Here is a 14,560-nt window from a genome sequence, read left to right as displayed (position 1 = left end):
CGTCAGGCTGTGCGCCGTCAGCACGGAGCCTGCTTGGGATTCTCTCTCTTCCTCTGTCTCTCCCTCTGTCGCTCCCTCTCTCTCCCCTCCTCCCCTGCTGGCTCTCGCTCTCTCTCTCTCTCTCTCTCTCTCTAATAAATGAATTTTAAAAACATGAAAACATACCAGTAAAAATATTCTATTTTTAAAATCCAGCTGTATTGTATGTGCCTCACATATCGACAGGGAAAACTTGCAAGGAAAAGGTTTTCAAAAAGATACATGAAGAAAATATTAACCAAAATAAAGCTGGTATAGAAATATTAATACCCAACAACATGTACAGCTTTCATTTAATACTTAGTATGCAGAGTCCTGTCCGAGGCCTCTGGGGGGATATGGGAGAAAAAAACTTGACACCCATTCCAGGGGACTATAGTTTGGGAGGTGTCCACATGACTCTAAATTATATGGGCAACAAATAATTTTTGTAATTCTGTGCAAACCCAGAAAGAGGTGGTACTTCTAAAGAAGAGACAAGGGAGTGAAGAATACTTGGAATTCTGATTGTAAAAATCATTTATTGATCAATGTAGCCGTTGGTTTCCAAAGACACCTGCCAGTGAACCATGCCTCCAGTATTCATGGCCTTGCATAGTCTGTCCTCCCACAATGCATCTGGACTGGCTCTGTGAGTCATGTTAATAAATAGGATGTGGCAGAGAAGAAAATACCCCAATTCTGAGCCTAAGCCTTATGAAGGCTTGGCAACTGTGCTTCTGAGCTTTGGGGACAAAAGCTGGGCACTAGACAGACGACCTCTAGATGGCTGCAGTTCTTGCTGACAGAAGATCTGCCCAGCTGGCCGACAGTCTCCCAGTCAACCCACAGAACCATGAAGACATAATAAAGTGGTTATTGTTTCAAAGCTCAAATTTTTGGAGATAGTTATAGATAGATAACCAAAACAATCACTTCTGAGGTGTGCCAGACATCGTGTTTGCTAATCATTTTCATAAATGATGTTATTTAATCCGTTCAACAAATACTTAGAGATATGTGTCATTAACCCCCATTTTACAAATGAAGAAACTGAAGTTTGGAAAGAATGTCTTACGACTAAGAATGAGCAGAAGCAGGGCTTGAATCCAGGGCCCTTCTTGATGTGGACTCGACATTCCCAACCATCACATTACATGGCCAAGTGGGGAAGTCGAAGGCTGAAAAACACAAAACATTTCGGAGTGAATCATGATGTCTCCCCTAGTGTGAGTTCTTTATTTATTTATTTACTTATTTATTTACTTAATTATTAAAAAAGTTTTTTAATGTTTATTTATTTTTGAGAGAGACAGAGACAGAATGCAAGTGGGTTAGGGGCAGAGAGAGAGAGAGAGAGAGAGAGGGAGACACAGAATCTGAAGCAGGCTCCAGGCTCTGAGCAGTCAGCACAGAGTCCAATGCGGGGCTCAAACCCATGTGCTGTGAGATCATGACTTGAGCCAAAGTTGGACGCTCAACCGACTGAGCCACCCAGGTGCCCCTAGTGTGAGCTCCTTTTAAGATTTCCCCTCATTGTCTTTTTCATCCTGGACTACTGAGAAGTGAAGGAGATTCTGGAAAGATGATCAATAAGTAGGCGGATGGTATAAATTGGAGATTTTATTATAGTTTTGACACATTTCATAACAAGCACTAATCATCATCCTCGGCGTTCAGTTGTCATTTGAGAAAATGTAAACGCTACATCTGCTCACTGCCTGCCTTTTCTTCCAGACAAAAGAACACATGTTCCTAACAAGGGAGTGTATTTTCTTCCTCACCCTCAGTCACCACTAGAGAAGCCTGAACTTTGAGACAGGTGAGGAATGACCTCATCTTTATAGGCTCTCCTCTCCCCCACAGCCCAGGCAAGCTTCCAGAACCACTCTGGGCCCTCCAGGTTTTAGAGATCATCTTGGTCCCCACCTCAGGTTCATAGATGAGAAAACAAAGGTCCAAACAAAGGAGGTGTGGCTTCATCAAAAATATACTGAAAGCTGGCTGTGGCAGGGTCAGGCTAGGACCACATCTCCAGATTCCTTTTCCAGTGCTCTCTGAAGCCCAAGACCCTCTGGAGTCTCCTCTCTAGCTGCAAGCAAGCCCTAGACTCCTGATGGAGGTGACCTGAGTCTAGAAGTCTGGAAGTGTGCTGAGAACAGCCAGCTCTTTTGAGCCCAAGACCTCAGCAGCCAAATGTTCAGCACCATAGACAGCTCCACCAGCCTATTTACTTGGGAAGCTCTTTGCCCTACGAGGAAGTGTCAAGGGAGAAAAAGAGAAAATTATTGGAATGATTTTGGAGAGAATCTAGTCCACCTCCCTCACTTCGCATGGGAGGAAACCCAGGAAATGATTAGTCCAAGATCACACGGCAAGTCAGTACGAAGCTAGAGAGGAGGCCCTGTAGCCCATCTCACACCTCTTCAGGGCCCACAGATACTTGGTCCCCATGACTTACTAGTGGCACAGCCAGAGCTTGAATCAAGGTCTCCAAAACCTACATCTCTTGCCTTTGGGGATGGCAAGGAACGAAAAGAAAAAAAGAAGTAAAAAGAAACTGAAAGAGCACCCGGCCCTGATGGGAAGGCCTGTGATTTGGCCTCTAACTTCAAGTCCTGGACAGGAGCTTCCTACTTCCCTAAGGTGATGTGGCCTTTTAGAAACAATCTAGTTTCTAAACCTCATCCCAGGTTTCATCTCCATGGCAATTCACTTTTTTCACCTGTCTGGTAAGTCCACATGTGATTGCCCATATGTACATTGCAGAAAAATTAATATACGATCACATTTTTTAGAAGTGCAATATCTCATTATCCCAGGCTGCAATCAGGAACATAACAAGGCAGGATCCGGGGTAGACAGGGCCTGTGGCATCAAAGACCCAGAGCAGTCTTTGGGGGCCTCTCAGCCTTCTCGCTACCATCGTGAACCTTTCCTCATCTTTCCAGATCAGCGCACCTTAAGCTCACACTGGGTATAAAAAAGTTCTCCTTTTCCGTGTCCTCCCTGGTGTCCTGCCCATGACACAACCTCAGAGTGGCCTGGGACAGGAAGGAGGCTGATCCTTCTGACCGCAACCTCTGCAGGACCCAGGAAGGCCTCCTCCTGCTTGCTTTGGCCCTGCATCTCAGTTGAGGGCATCCCTGTTTCCGCCTTTTGTGACAGACCACATTGCATGCCTGAACTGCGGACTGTGGGCACCTTCTTCAATACGACCTAATCGGCCAACTACTGTCTAGGAAATCGCCATCATTTCTAGTCCACTGAGGGCACCCTTCCTATTTTCCAGCAATGCTATGGATTTTCTTTACTGTCAGTCCTGATGTTCGTAATGATGTAGAGCCGGCTGGAGTATTCTGTCTACCATTTCGACCTAACCCTCTCCTGCTCTCTCTACTTTATTTTTTATAATAACAGTTTTCACCATATGGCCTGTCGAATGATGGTGCTGGGTTGTTTCTCTCGCCCTCATCTTCTTCATCATCAGTAATAGTCCCTTTCATGCATGGGGCGTTGCCCTCACATGTGCAGCAGAGAAAGGGGAGAAGTGCTCACAAAAATATTCCTCCAACATCCCAAACAACAAAACAGAAAAATCAAGGCATGGTCTCATTTCCAAAGCTCGATGAAAATTATGAAATGTACCACCTATTCACCTTCCAAATACCTTTTGAGCTCAGACAGACCTGAATCTGATTCTACCAATGATTAGCTGTGGTCTTAAATGAGTGATCTAAGCAATCTGAGCCTTGCTTTCTCAAAGATGACAGCAATATCTGCCCTGCAGAGATTATTAGATATGGGCTATAGAAAAATCAGAAAGGATTATGAGATAAAATAGGAAAACTGCTTCACACCATTTCTGGCATGTGAAAGATCTTCTCTAAATGGCAAGTATGCTTATTAGCACCTAAAAGGGGAATCATTCCCATGAAAATTTTATTTGTCTCTGACTAAGGAGAACGCCCACCCTTCTCCTCGTGTTTGATTTGATTACATATCCTTGATTCCTATGATGAGTGCGGCCCCTTGAAAGCAGGGGGCTGTGTCCTCAGTTCAACAAAGGTTTGTGGTATTCCTAAACTAAACAAGGCACCATGGTGAGTGCTGTAGAAAATATATACACAGGGAAAACAGCTCCGGTCCTCAGGGATAATGCAGTGAGGGAGACAGACATGAACACCAGAGTCCATAACGCAAGGCAGAGAGAGGCCCATGCCATCCACCTTGGCAGTGTGCCTGGTGGTTAGGAGTGGGAGCTCAGAAACCAGTCTGCCTGAATTCGGGATCCCAGCTCCACTTACTGGCGGTACAACCTCAGACTAGTCTCTTACCCTGAGGCTGGGCCTCAGTTTCCTCAAATGTAAAATGAGGATGGTACTAGAAGCCACCTCTTAGGACAGTTAATATATGAACAGAACACATAAAAGGGCTCAGTAAACATTACTGTTATGTAGATATACGAAGATATGTGATAGAAGAGATCAAAATTCTGTTTCATGGATGAGGCTGCACTTGAGCTTGACCTTGGAGAATGAGCAGTTATAAGAGACAACGGAGGGGAAGAAAAGCATTTGAGGGAAGCAGAGCACCGGGAGCCATAGAGTGTGAACTCTGTAGCATTTTCAGAGTGGAGACTGGGGGCCAGATCACCAGAGCCAAGAGAGAAATGCCGTGAAAGGGGCTGGCACAGAGGTTTAGGACAGCCCCTGCGAGGTCAACCAGCATCAGCATGATACTCGCAACCAGTTACCCAACACCTCCCGTGGGCAGAGCGCCGCGCCCAGCTCAGCCATCGTTGTCTCCTGGAATCTTCTCAACAAACACAGGAAGCAGGCTTTATGATCCCAATTTGACAGATGAACAGTGTGACTCAGAACACTTCATTAACTTGCTGCTGGTTCTGTAAAGTCTAAACTCATTCCCTTCCCTTCGCCTGCTCCCGGACACCAGCGCCCCTGCACGGATGGTCACACGGGTCTTCAGGACACAGGTGGCAAGCAGGGACTACATAAGACTGAAACACCAAGGGCTTCTCTCTTGGGATCAGCACCACCTGATGGGTCACTGAACAAGGAAGGGCCTCCTGATTCTGAAGCCTGTTTCCACCCGCAGATGTTCTGCTGCAATTGGTCTGGGGGGTGCGATATGAGCAGCAGGGCTTTGAAAGCTCAGCTGGGTAATTCTCACGAGCTGTCAAGTTGGAAATCATGGGTCCAAGGGGAGGCCTTGCACCAAAAGCATTGCTGCTGACGCCTGGCCCTTGCTGTGGCTCTCCAGACCTGCTCCAATGGCTCCGTACTGGGCCTCTCCTGCAGCAGGGAGCGGGGCCATGGTGGAGGCCTCCACGGCTGGGTCCTCAGCCCTCCACTTCTGGGTCCCTCTTCCTGTCCCATGTCTTTCCTCCTCATTGCCCTTCCCAGGTCCCCAGAGCCTTCTTATGGCCCAAACTTCCCCTTCCCCATGAGGGACCAATCTGGCTGCCCTCCTGGAAAGGACTCAAGACCCCCAAATTGATCCCATTTCCCTCCTTGTTCCTGGCCAGAGCACCACCCTCATTTTCCCCTCTGTGGGGCCCACACAGAGCAAGGCAGGGAGACTGGCTGGTTTCAGCAGGAGGGACTGATGGCATTTCTTTCCCTCCCTCTCCCGTTCCATGGTAGGGGTGAAGCTTTGGGAAGCAGAGAGAGGGGTAGAGCCCAGGGCCCGGTTTTGAGGAAAGGTCGCCCTTCCAGGGAGGCCTGGGCCTGGTGTGGTGGAAACCAGACAGCAGAGTCCACGTGGGGAGGGGAGGAAGCCCCCTCGAGGCTGGTAACTGCTTTTTCTTCGAAGCCCAGCCATAATCACCCTCAATGTTGTTACGGTAACAGGACCTGGAACAGGAAAGGAACCCCAGCAAGAAGGTGAGGGTTGCAGGTAAGATCCCTGGAAGCCTTGCTGAACTTCACCTTTGGAGCGCATGTCTGTCAGCCTGGTCCAGCTCAGCAGGAAACCAGCAGTTTGCACAGCATGACCCGCAGTGATGGAGGCTGTCCCCTGCCTGGGTGGCTGTGGCGTCAACATCCGGGTCCCATGTCCTGGGCTTTCTGCCCAAGCTTTCCCCTGCCAGACAGGCCCCAGGAGAAACGCAGGTTCACAGCCAGCCTGCAAGCTCCCATCAGAACCCTGTACCCCCAAATAGGTTTCGTCTAAATAGATTTGCTGGTACCCGCCCCCCAAAATAGAGGTCATCATCAGTAAAAGGTAAAGTGGGAATAATGCTAGTATCTGCCCCAAAGGATTGGTATGAGGATGAATTTAGATAATGCCCTTAAAGTGAGTAGCACAGTGACCATACTAAATAAATAAATAAATAAATAAATAAACAAACAAACAAACAAATAAATAAAGGTAGGTTACCATCGTTGTAATCTGGTTTGTGGAATACAGCGCCCTTTTGGGTGCAAAGGAAGATTCAAGGCTCTGGTGTCCGAGGGTGTCTCTGTGTCAGAAGCTGTCCATTGGTCTGCCCGGCTGGGCCAGCCTAGGTGTGGATAGCTCCAGGGGTACCAGTCCCCAGTGATGTGGTCTTTGATTCCTCCAAGATGGTAGGACACACGTAAAGCCAGACGATCGTCTTATAGGAGCTGGTTTCCTGACTCTTGCTTATTTTTTTTTCCTCAGCATTCCAGAGTGTTCCCCATGGATTAAACTCTCCATTTCTATGCACTGGAGTTACAGATTCCTCTGAGTTTGGAGGCATATGGCGGCAAGAGTAAGCAGGTGCTTCCTCAGGGCACTTCCCCAGTGGTCATGCCAGAGGCCTAGATGCTTGCCTGGCCTCTGGAGTTCAGGGATCTGGACATCCCACATATCCCTCGTGACCTTGAGTAACAAGAGAGAATCATGAGCTGCACTCAAGGGATGCTATTCAGAAATCCTTCTAAAGTCCTTTGTATAAAATGTGTGTGCACGTGCACACATACCTTTTTCCCCAAATTGGAATGCTGGATGTGGGCTATTTTTGTGGGTACCCACAACCATCACGCTTCCTTCTTTCCCTCTGAAACCCCCCTTAATGCTCAAGGCTGCCCTTGGTCTGCTGCTGAGTTGGGGTCTGGGGAGGTTCAAGGAGGGTGACTCCCAGCAGCCAGCCGAGCATGGCTGTGCCAAGTGGGCTCCAACAAACAAGTGGGAAAGTGAGTAGCTGTCCTCCATTCCAGGGGCCATCTTGCTAGTGAGAGCACCCGACCCCAGTGAACACAGTGCCTGCGGCACTGCAGCCTCCCTCCTGTCCTCCATTGCAGGGGCCATCTTGCTAGTGAGAGCACCTGACCCCAGAAATTGCATCCCTTGGGACACCCGGCAGGGGCAGGGGGGCTCAGTCTGGTTGAACATCCAACTCTGGATTTCCACTCGGGTCATGATCCCAGGGTCATGGGATCAAGGCCCGCGTTGAGCTCTGCGCTGAGCATGGAGCCTACTTAAGATTCTCTCTCTCTGGGCTGGCATGTCACCTCCCCCACCCTTTAGGTACAGGTGTGACCTTGAGCCCCTTGCCTAACCTCCTTGGGCCTCAGATTCACCACCAGTGAAAGGTAAAGTAGGGATAATGCTAATATCTGCCTCAAAGGATTGTTATGATGACGAAAATGAATAATGCCCAGTTTTAGCCCTTCCCCAGATCAGACACTTGCAGACAGTGGAGCCACGCACTCGCCCTTGGCCGATGAGTGGCATCTTTCTAGCCCGTTAACACCGCTTTACTCTAATTCTGCATCTCCAAGAGGTGCCTGGGTTCTGGGCAACGGGGTATCTCATAACGGGGGACTGAAAATTCCCTGAATGCAGCTGCATATGGAGGTCATTTTCTGCATTTTAAATGTCCTGGGTCCTCCGCGCCACAAAGCCCTCTCCCACCCTTGCCCCACCCCCGGCAGCAAGGGCATTTCTTCCCACTACTCCTGCTCCACACTACAAGGATGGTGTCCAAGCAAGCCCTTAGATGGGGCTTTGGCCTTGTAATTTAACTAGATCTAGCGCCCCACCAACCCCCCGATTAAGTTTTTATTCACTGTTCTGATATATTAATTTTGCTTTTCTTCCCTTTTGCAGGTAAGTCACTGATTTTTCTTTTTTTTCCCCTCACGGAATAGATTCCAATTTCCCAAAGATTTAAATAATCTCCCCAGCTGTCTGGCCACCCCGCAGGACCTGCCCGTTCCCCTCTAGGACTACGGCCTCCTGGCCTCCTCCAAGTGGGGTCTCAAGAGCCCCCCACCTACCCCCCACGGCTCCGCAGTCAGGCGGCCAACCCGCCTGTGAGGTACACAGCGCACCCACCCCGCCCCAGCCAACACAGCTTACACTTACACACACACTCCGTGAAGAGTTGCGAACGGGAAGCCGCCGGAAGCCCGACGGCAGCAGGTTTATTACCACGGTTCTTTTCAAATGCAAAATCCGGCCCACGAGCTCAGGGAATCGGATTCATCAACTTGCCCCACCCCGCAACTCACCCGCACACGGACGCGTCTACGTACGCACAAAACTCCCCCGCACGTGACCTCAGCCCCACGCAGCCTCCCACGACCTCTCCCACCCCGCCACGCTGAGGCGCACACTGGACCGAGCCGGGTGTGGAAGTCCCTTCCCGCGCCACCGCCTCGAGTCTCACGGTGTCCCCGGGCCGGGGCGCCCCGAGGCCCGTCGCTGTTCTTCGCGCGGCCCGCCGGGCGGCGGCGGCAGAGCCCGGGAGGGGCACGAGGGTCCCGGTCTCCCTTCTCGTCCGCTTGCGGCCGGGCTGGCGGGGACGGGCCCAGGCGGCCTCAGTACAGCCCCAGGATGGCGGCGCCCACGTCCTTGGAGGGCCGGCGCTCCTCCACCAGAAAGTTGATCATACTCTCCGACTTGATGAGCAGGTTGCAGCCCAGGAAGAACACGCCGAAAACCACGGTGAGCGACAGCACGCAGAGCACAGCAATCTGCGCCACGCGCGACACCCACAGGCTGCGCTCGTCGGGCGCCAGCCCCGCGGGGACCCCGTCGGTGGCGGCCAGCGGCGCGCCCCCGGGGCAGCAGCCCAGCCACGTGCCCAGCCCGTGGCTGCGGTTCCCCAGGGTGGCCCCGCCGCCGCCGCCCAAGCCGCCCGCCGCCTCCAGGCCGCTGTGGTTCAGGAAGGTCGCGTTCATCGCGGCTCGGCGCCCGGGGTCTCGGCGCGCCGGCCGGGGCGCGCGGGGAGGCTGGCCGGCGTCCTCGCTCCCGGAGATGCTGGGGTCCAGCCGCGGGCGGGGAGAGGGGAAGGCGGGAGGCCGCCCGCGCGCCGGCACCCCTCGGGCCGCCTGGCCCTGGGCACCGGGCGGGAAGCGGCGGCCCGGAGGAACGAGCAACAGGCTGCGCGGGAGCTGGAGCCGGAGAGCCGAGCGCGGGTCGCAGTTGCCTGCTGCGCGGCTCGCCGGCCCCGCCGCCCCTCCCCTAGCAACGGCCCGCCCCCTCGTGCCTCCTTCCTGCTCCCCCCCCGTTGCGCCCCCCCCCCCCCCAGTCCTCTGGGTCCGAGAAGCGGGCAGCCCCGCCCCTGGGGCAGTGGCGGAGGGTTTCGGGCTGGGAAATCTCCCCGAGGCGCCCATCCCGGGAATCGGTGCTCGTGGCGGTTCAGCTCCTCCTGAAGTCGGCCCTAAGTTTCTGCTCCGCTCTTTGGCTCCCAGTAAACCTTCCTGGACATCAGAGAAGTAGCTCTCACCCCCGGCGTTGGCTGCCCTCTCCTCTCTCCCTTCTCCGTTGGGGCTGTGGCGCTGGGTCCGAGCGGTCCCACCACGCCCCTACCCGCTCCTCGCTGCTGTCCCCAGGCTGAAAGCAGTGGCTGCGGGGCGTGCTGTCTTCGTCCTTCCCACCCCACCCCCATCCTGCCCCATTTGATTTTTTGTTTTTAATTCAAAAAGAAGTTATTGAGGTCTCCCCCCCCCCCCCGCCCCGCGTTCCTTTTGGCAAAAAACGCACCATTGCAAACTAGAAAGTATGGATTAGCAAAATGAAAAAAAAAAATCGAAAACCTCAAAATCCTACCCCCGAGTGTCGACGTTACCACCTTGGTACAAAATCTGGGCTTTTTTTCTTTGCGAGTCTCCATACATTTATTCAAATAGAGGTGCATTGTTAGTACCTACTGTTTTGTCATTTAATTGTGTATCTTTTTGTAGTGATAAATATTCATCTACAACAGTGGTTCTGAATATTCTGGAGGACTTATTATGTCGGGGTTGGGGGCCCCAGAATGTGCATTACTAATACCCTCACAGGTGATGTTCATGCTGCTTCCGGGTCCTGCTTTGAGAACTACTGATCTGTAATACAATTTTTAGTGAAGGAATGGTGTTTCAAGGGTAGAGACTACTACCATTTATTTAAGGAAGATGTTTATTTTTGGAAATTTTAGTTGGCCCCCCCTTTTTGCATCAGAACCAATATTACCATAAAGAGCCTGTATCAAAGTGTATGCAAAAACTATTTTTTTCTTGATTTTTTTGAACAATGGACCCACAGAATCCAAAGATTACATCCTACCAAATTGCTCTGCAGAAATGAACCAGTTTACACTGCAGCCCTATGGGGAAGGCGGGGGGCATTGCCCCCGATCCTGGTTATTGTCATTATTTTCATAATCTTTGCCTTTGTTTATGGGATGTGGGATGGTTTCTCATCCTTGTATAATTTGCATTCTTTGAGCTGTGGAGAAGGAAGGAAAGCATCTAGGAGTCTTTTCCAGAGTCCAGGCAGAAGATGCTGTGGGAGGCTTGGATTCCGCTGGTGGTGGCGGAGGGAAAGACCTGAGGATGGAAAGGGCTTGGCAAGTGGGCGTGAGGGTACCCAGGATGTCCCCAGCATGGAGTATCTCAAAGCCACCGCTCCGCCATTAGAACTAATACACGTGTGTGTGTGTGTGTGTGTGTGTGTGTGTGTGTGTATCTCCTGGGAAGCTATTAAGTTTCTCATTAAAAAAAATTTTTTTTTTCAACGTTTATTTATTTTTGGGACAGAGAGAGACAGAGCATGAACGGGGGAGGGGCAGAGAGAGAGGGAGACACAGAATCAGAAACAGGCTCCAGGCTCCGAGCCATCAGCCCAGAGCCTGACGCGGGGCTCGAACTCACGGACCGCGAGATCGTGACCTGGCTGAAGTCGGACGCTTAACCGACTGCGCCACCCAGGCGCCCCAAGTTTCTCATTTTAAACATAAAGAAGGGTGCCTGAGTAGCTCAGTCGGTTACACATCAGACTCTTGGTTTGGGCTTGGGTCACGGTCTCGCGGTTTGCTGAGTCTGAGCCCCACGTCCGGCTCTGTGCTGGCAGTGCAGAACCTTCTTGGGATGCTCTCTCTTCTCCTTCTGTCTCTGCCTCTGCCCCCACTCACAGTCTCTGCCTCTCTCCAAATAAATAAACTTTAAAAACATTTAAAGATGAAGAAGCTGACACACGTAAATACACACACAGAGACACCCAGGAGAGACCGACGGATACACCTGGCTCACCTTCCTCCGTCCTGGAAGAGCCGCTTGGGACAAGGGCACTCACAATTTTCTGGGCAGGAGTCTCCCTGCCCTGACTACCCCCCAGAGCCAGGATAGAACAGGGAGACAGCAGGTTCCTGATGAGATATTTTGTTCCCTGCTTTTGACCAGTTGGATTTCTTTAGAGAAATGCTTGGTTATGTCCTTTGTCCATCGTTCTCCTGAGACCAACCCCCGATCTTGAATAATACACTCTGGACGTGGAGCCCATATTCTTGACTCCATCCGGCTGAGGTCAGGCTGCCTGTGGCACAGAAAGCAGGGGCAGGAGGAGCAAAGGTGGGGTCTAGGGGCCTGCCTACTCCAGCAGGAGGCTGTGAGGAGACTGACGGCTGACCTTCCCTTTATTAAGCACCTACGATATGCTCAGTGCATTAAATATATTACCTCACTGTTACACCAGCCCTTGGTTCCACTGGACTGTCCTCTTGACATGAGAAAACAGAGGCTCAGAGTGGTTAATTGGCTTACTGAAGATCACACAGCTAGTTAAGCATCAGAGCCAGAATTTGTCCTGTTCCAAACAGGACAGAGCCCTGTCCTGTTCCAAAGCTATGTTTTAATTATTCCCATGCCCCTCTCTTCCATCATCCCTGCGCTGGTTTCTGTAGCTACCTGCGGGGAAGAGGAAGGTGCTGTCTTTTTGACCTGTGGTCAGGAAGGGAGAGACAGAACATGGGCTTGTGGAAGTAAGCAAAGACCACCCACGTGAGAGCAAGCAAAGGCTGTGTTTTCAGAGCTCGCTACCACAAGGGAGTCAGCCCCCATCGCTTGAGTTTGGAAGAGAATCGAAGGCTGGCCGAGGAATAGGAAATCTTTATAGTGGGAGAGAGGGAAGGCTTCAGGTTCTGCTCAGAGGCCGTTGGCACGGAACCTGTGGATGTGCTCGCTAGAAAGGGGGGTGCCCTATGTGATTGGGTTCGGGGAGCATGTTTGGCTTTCCCCAGTTTGTCCTACGTTGGAAGCAGGGGCAAAATGAGGGAAGCTGTCAGCTGTTGGTCCAGTCTTGGCTGCGTCTGGGCTATTACTACACGGGTATGCTTTGGCTTCCCAGACTAATGGCAGCAGAGAGTGGTTTCCCTCCTTGGCTGTTGCTACAGGTAGTGATCAGAGTTCTGTTTTTCTATATGGCGTGGCCCCTGTTTGTCTGTGTATCTGGTCTCTCAGACTCCTCCCCAGAGTCCTGGAGGAGGGGCCTTCCTGGCCTGGTGCTGGCCAGAGGCTTCCTGCCTCGGGCTCCCTCCTGCCTTCTGCCCTTTCTGGAGCCCCCGGTCCCGGTAGGTCTCCTTGCTATTTGCTGTGCACCGTCTCAATTCTCATAACAGCCCCCAAAGGGAAATTATATTCGTTATCATTGCCGCATCATAGCTCATCCCCAAATTTAGCAAATATTGATGATTTCACAGTTTTCTGAGGGCCAGGAAGCCAGAAGCGGCGTAGCTGGGTGGTTCTAGCTCAGGGTCTCTTGTGAGGCTGTAGCCCAGGGGTTGGTGGGGGCCACAGTCACTTGAAAGCTCGCCTGGGGGTGAAGGGTTGGCTTCCAAGATGGCTGCCTGACACAGCTCTTGTCTTGAGGCCTCAGTTTCTGCCCAGGTAGACCTTTCCACAGAGCCCCTCTTGAAGAACGTGCTTGGCGGTGGACCACGCGTGGGAGGGGTGGAAGAGTGAGCTTGGAGAGGGCAGTGGGTTAGCTATCATTGTTATGTAAGCTTCATGGCAACGGAATAGAGAGAAACCATTAGCCCCATTTGACAGATGAGAAAACGGAGCCTCTGAAAGGAGAGAGATTTTGCCTGAGGACACAGAGCCTGTAGCTGATATGGCCAGGATTTAAGCCCTTCTCTACCTTAAAACCTGACCCTAGCTCTTGCCAGCCCTTGGTGTGCGTCCAGGGGGGTGGGGTGGGCTTCGTTGTTAGGGAAAGACGCCCCTCCCCCAGCCCCCAGAGCCTCCGGGAGGCCTCAGGAGACTGAGAAGTTGTCTGTCAACTGGGCTGCCTTCTCTGCTCTAGAGACAAGGAAGCTGGTGCCTCTGGGCCCAGCTGCCACCCACACAGGACTATTTTTACCCTCCACCTCAGTGACAAGTCTGCATCTCCCCGCTCTGGAAAGGCCATCTGGGTAGTCTGGCTGTCCCAGGAAGAGCCTCCACCCTGAGGCCACCGTTTATGCCCCGCTGTTCCCGCAGCTGTTTCTAGATGAACCTTTAGCTCTCCGGCATGCCTTGGCCAACCGAGGTCAGTACGACGCCTCCGTCTCCTGGATTCCTGTCAGCACAGAGCCCTACACAGGGTTCGAACCCACGCACTGTGAGGTCGTGACCTGAGCCCAAGTCGGACACTTAACCCACTGAGTCACCCAGGCGCGCTGGGGCCATTTTAACGATACGAATGATTTTATTTGCGTCTTCAGACTACACACAGAAACACTTGAAAACTGCAAATACATGACTGTTGTATAACGTACTTCAGGGAGTCTGAGAACCTTTGGACATAATTTATTTTCTGAAGTGGTCTCAAACAACCCCCTAGGATCCCGCGTGTGCTATTCATTTGTTTGGCAAACTCTCCCCGAGCCGGTAAAGGTTGCCTCCTGCCAGGTTCCTGTCCAAATGATCTCATGTTTCACCCTGGCAGACGGGAAGTTAATAATGTTTTACTGCAACTCTCACAGAATTAAAATAAACACAATTGTCAGGTTCAGCCTTTGTCCCCCATGCAAAGTGGAAAGCAGAGGAGGCCCCCCCCCAAAGCAGCAGGAGGGAGAGACACGGCAGGGGGTTCTGTGCAGTGGTAGAAAGGGGGCAGCGCCTGTGTAAGTAGCACGGCAGACAACTGAGACACGGATCATGGGGGATCGTGGAGCTTCACACCCCCCTTCCCCCCACCTCCCCTCCCCCCACCTGTCCGATTTGTGTTTTGGAGAATACCTGGATTTGGAGGACCTAGGATCTATTTCTGCTTCTGCCCCTAATTGACTGTGTGACCTTGAGCAAGT

General features: G+C 51.8%; 2 protein-coding genes and 1 long non-coding RNA gene across 3 annotated transcripts in view; 1 reads left to right on the top strand and 2 right to left on the bottom strand.

Annotated features, from left to right (window-relative positions):
• The window catches only part of GOSR2 (golgi SNAP receptor complex member 2), a 65,846-nt gene that overhangs the window by 33,164 nt on the left and 18,122 nt on the right, over nt 1–14,560 (top strand). The gene's annotated exons all lie outside the window — the stretch shown is intronic.
• LOC115500710 lies at nt 541–7,347 on the bottom strand. Its single transcript, XR_003964619.1, has 2 exons — nt 6,421–7,347; nt 541–1,199 (listed from the first exon to the last, which is right to left on the bottom strand). It is a non-coding gene; the product is annotated as an uncharacterized LOC115500710 (long non-coding RNA).
• RPRML (reprimo like) lies at nt 8,242–9,483 on the bottom strand. The gene is made up of 2 exons (XM_032595703.1): nt 8,802–9,483; nt 8,242–8,538 (listed from the first exon to the last, which is right to left on the bottom strand). The coding sequence occupies exon 1, from the start codon at nt 9,189–9,191 to the stop codon at nt 8,829–8,831; it is 363 nt and encodes a 120-aa protein (XP_032451594.1). The 5' UTR covers nt 9,192–9,483; the 3' UTR covers nt 8,242–8,538; nt 8,802–8,828.

This window comes from Lynx canadensis, chromosome E1, assembly GCF_007474595.2.
Source record: "Lynx canadensis isolate LIC74 chromosome E1, mLynCan4.pri.v2, whole genome shotgun sequence".
In the NCBI taxonomy this organism is placed as follows: Eukaryota; Metazoa; Chordata; class Mammalia; order Carnivora; family Felidae; genus Lynx; species Lynx canadensis.
Note: the sequence above shows the minus strand (reverse complement) of the source record. Positions and strands in the feature narration are given on the sequence as shown.

Bases quoted from the DNA above. Each gene is read 5' to 3' on its own strand.
- RPRML (XM_032595703.1), bottom strand. From the start codon at position 9,191: ATGAACGCGACCTTCCTGAACCACAGCGGCCTGGAGGCGGCGGGCGGC.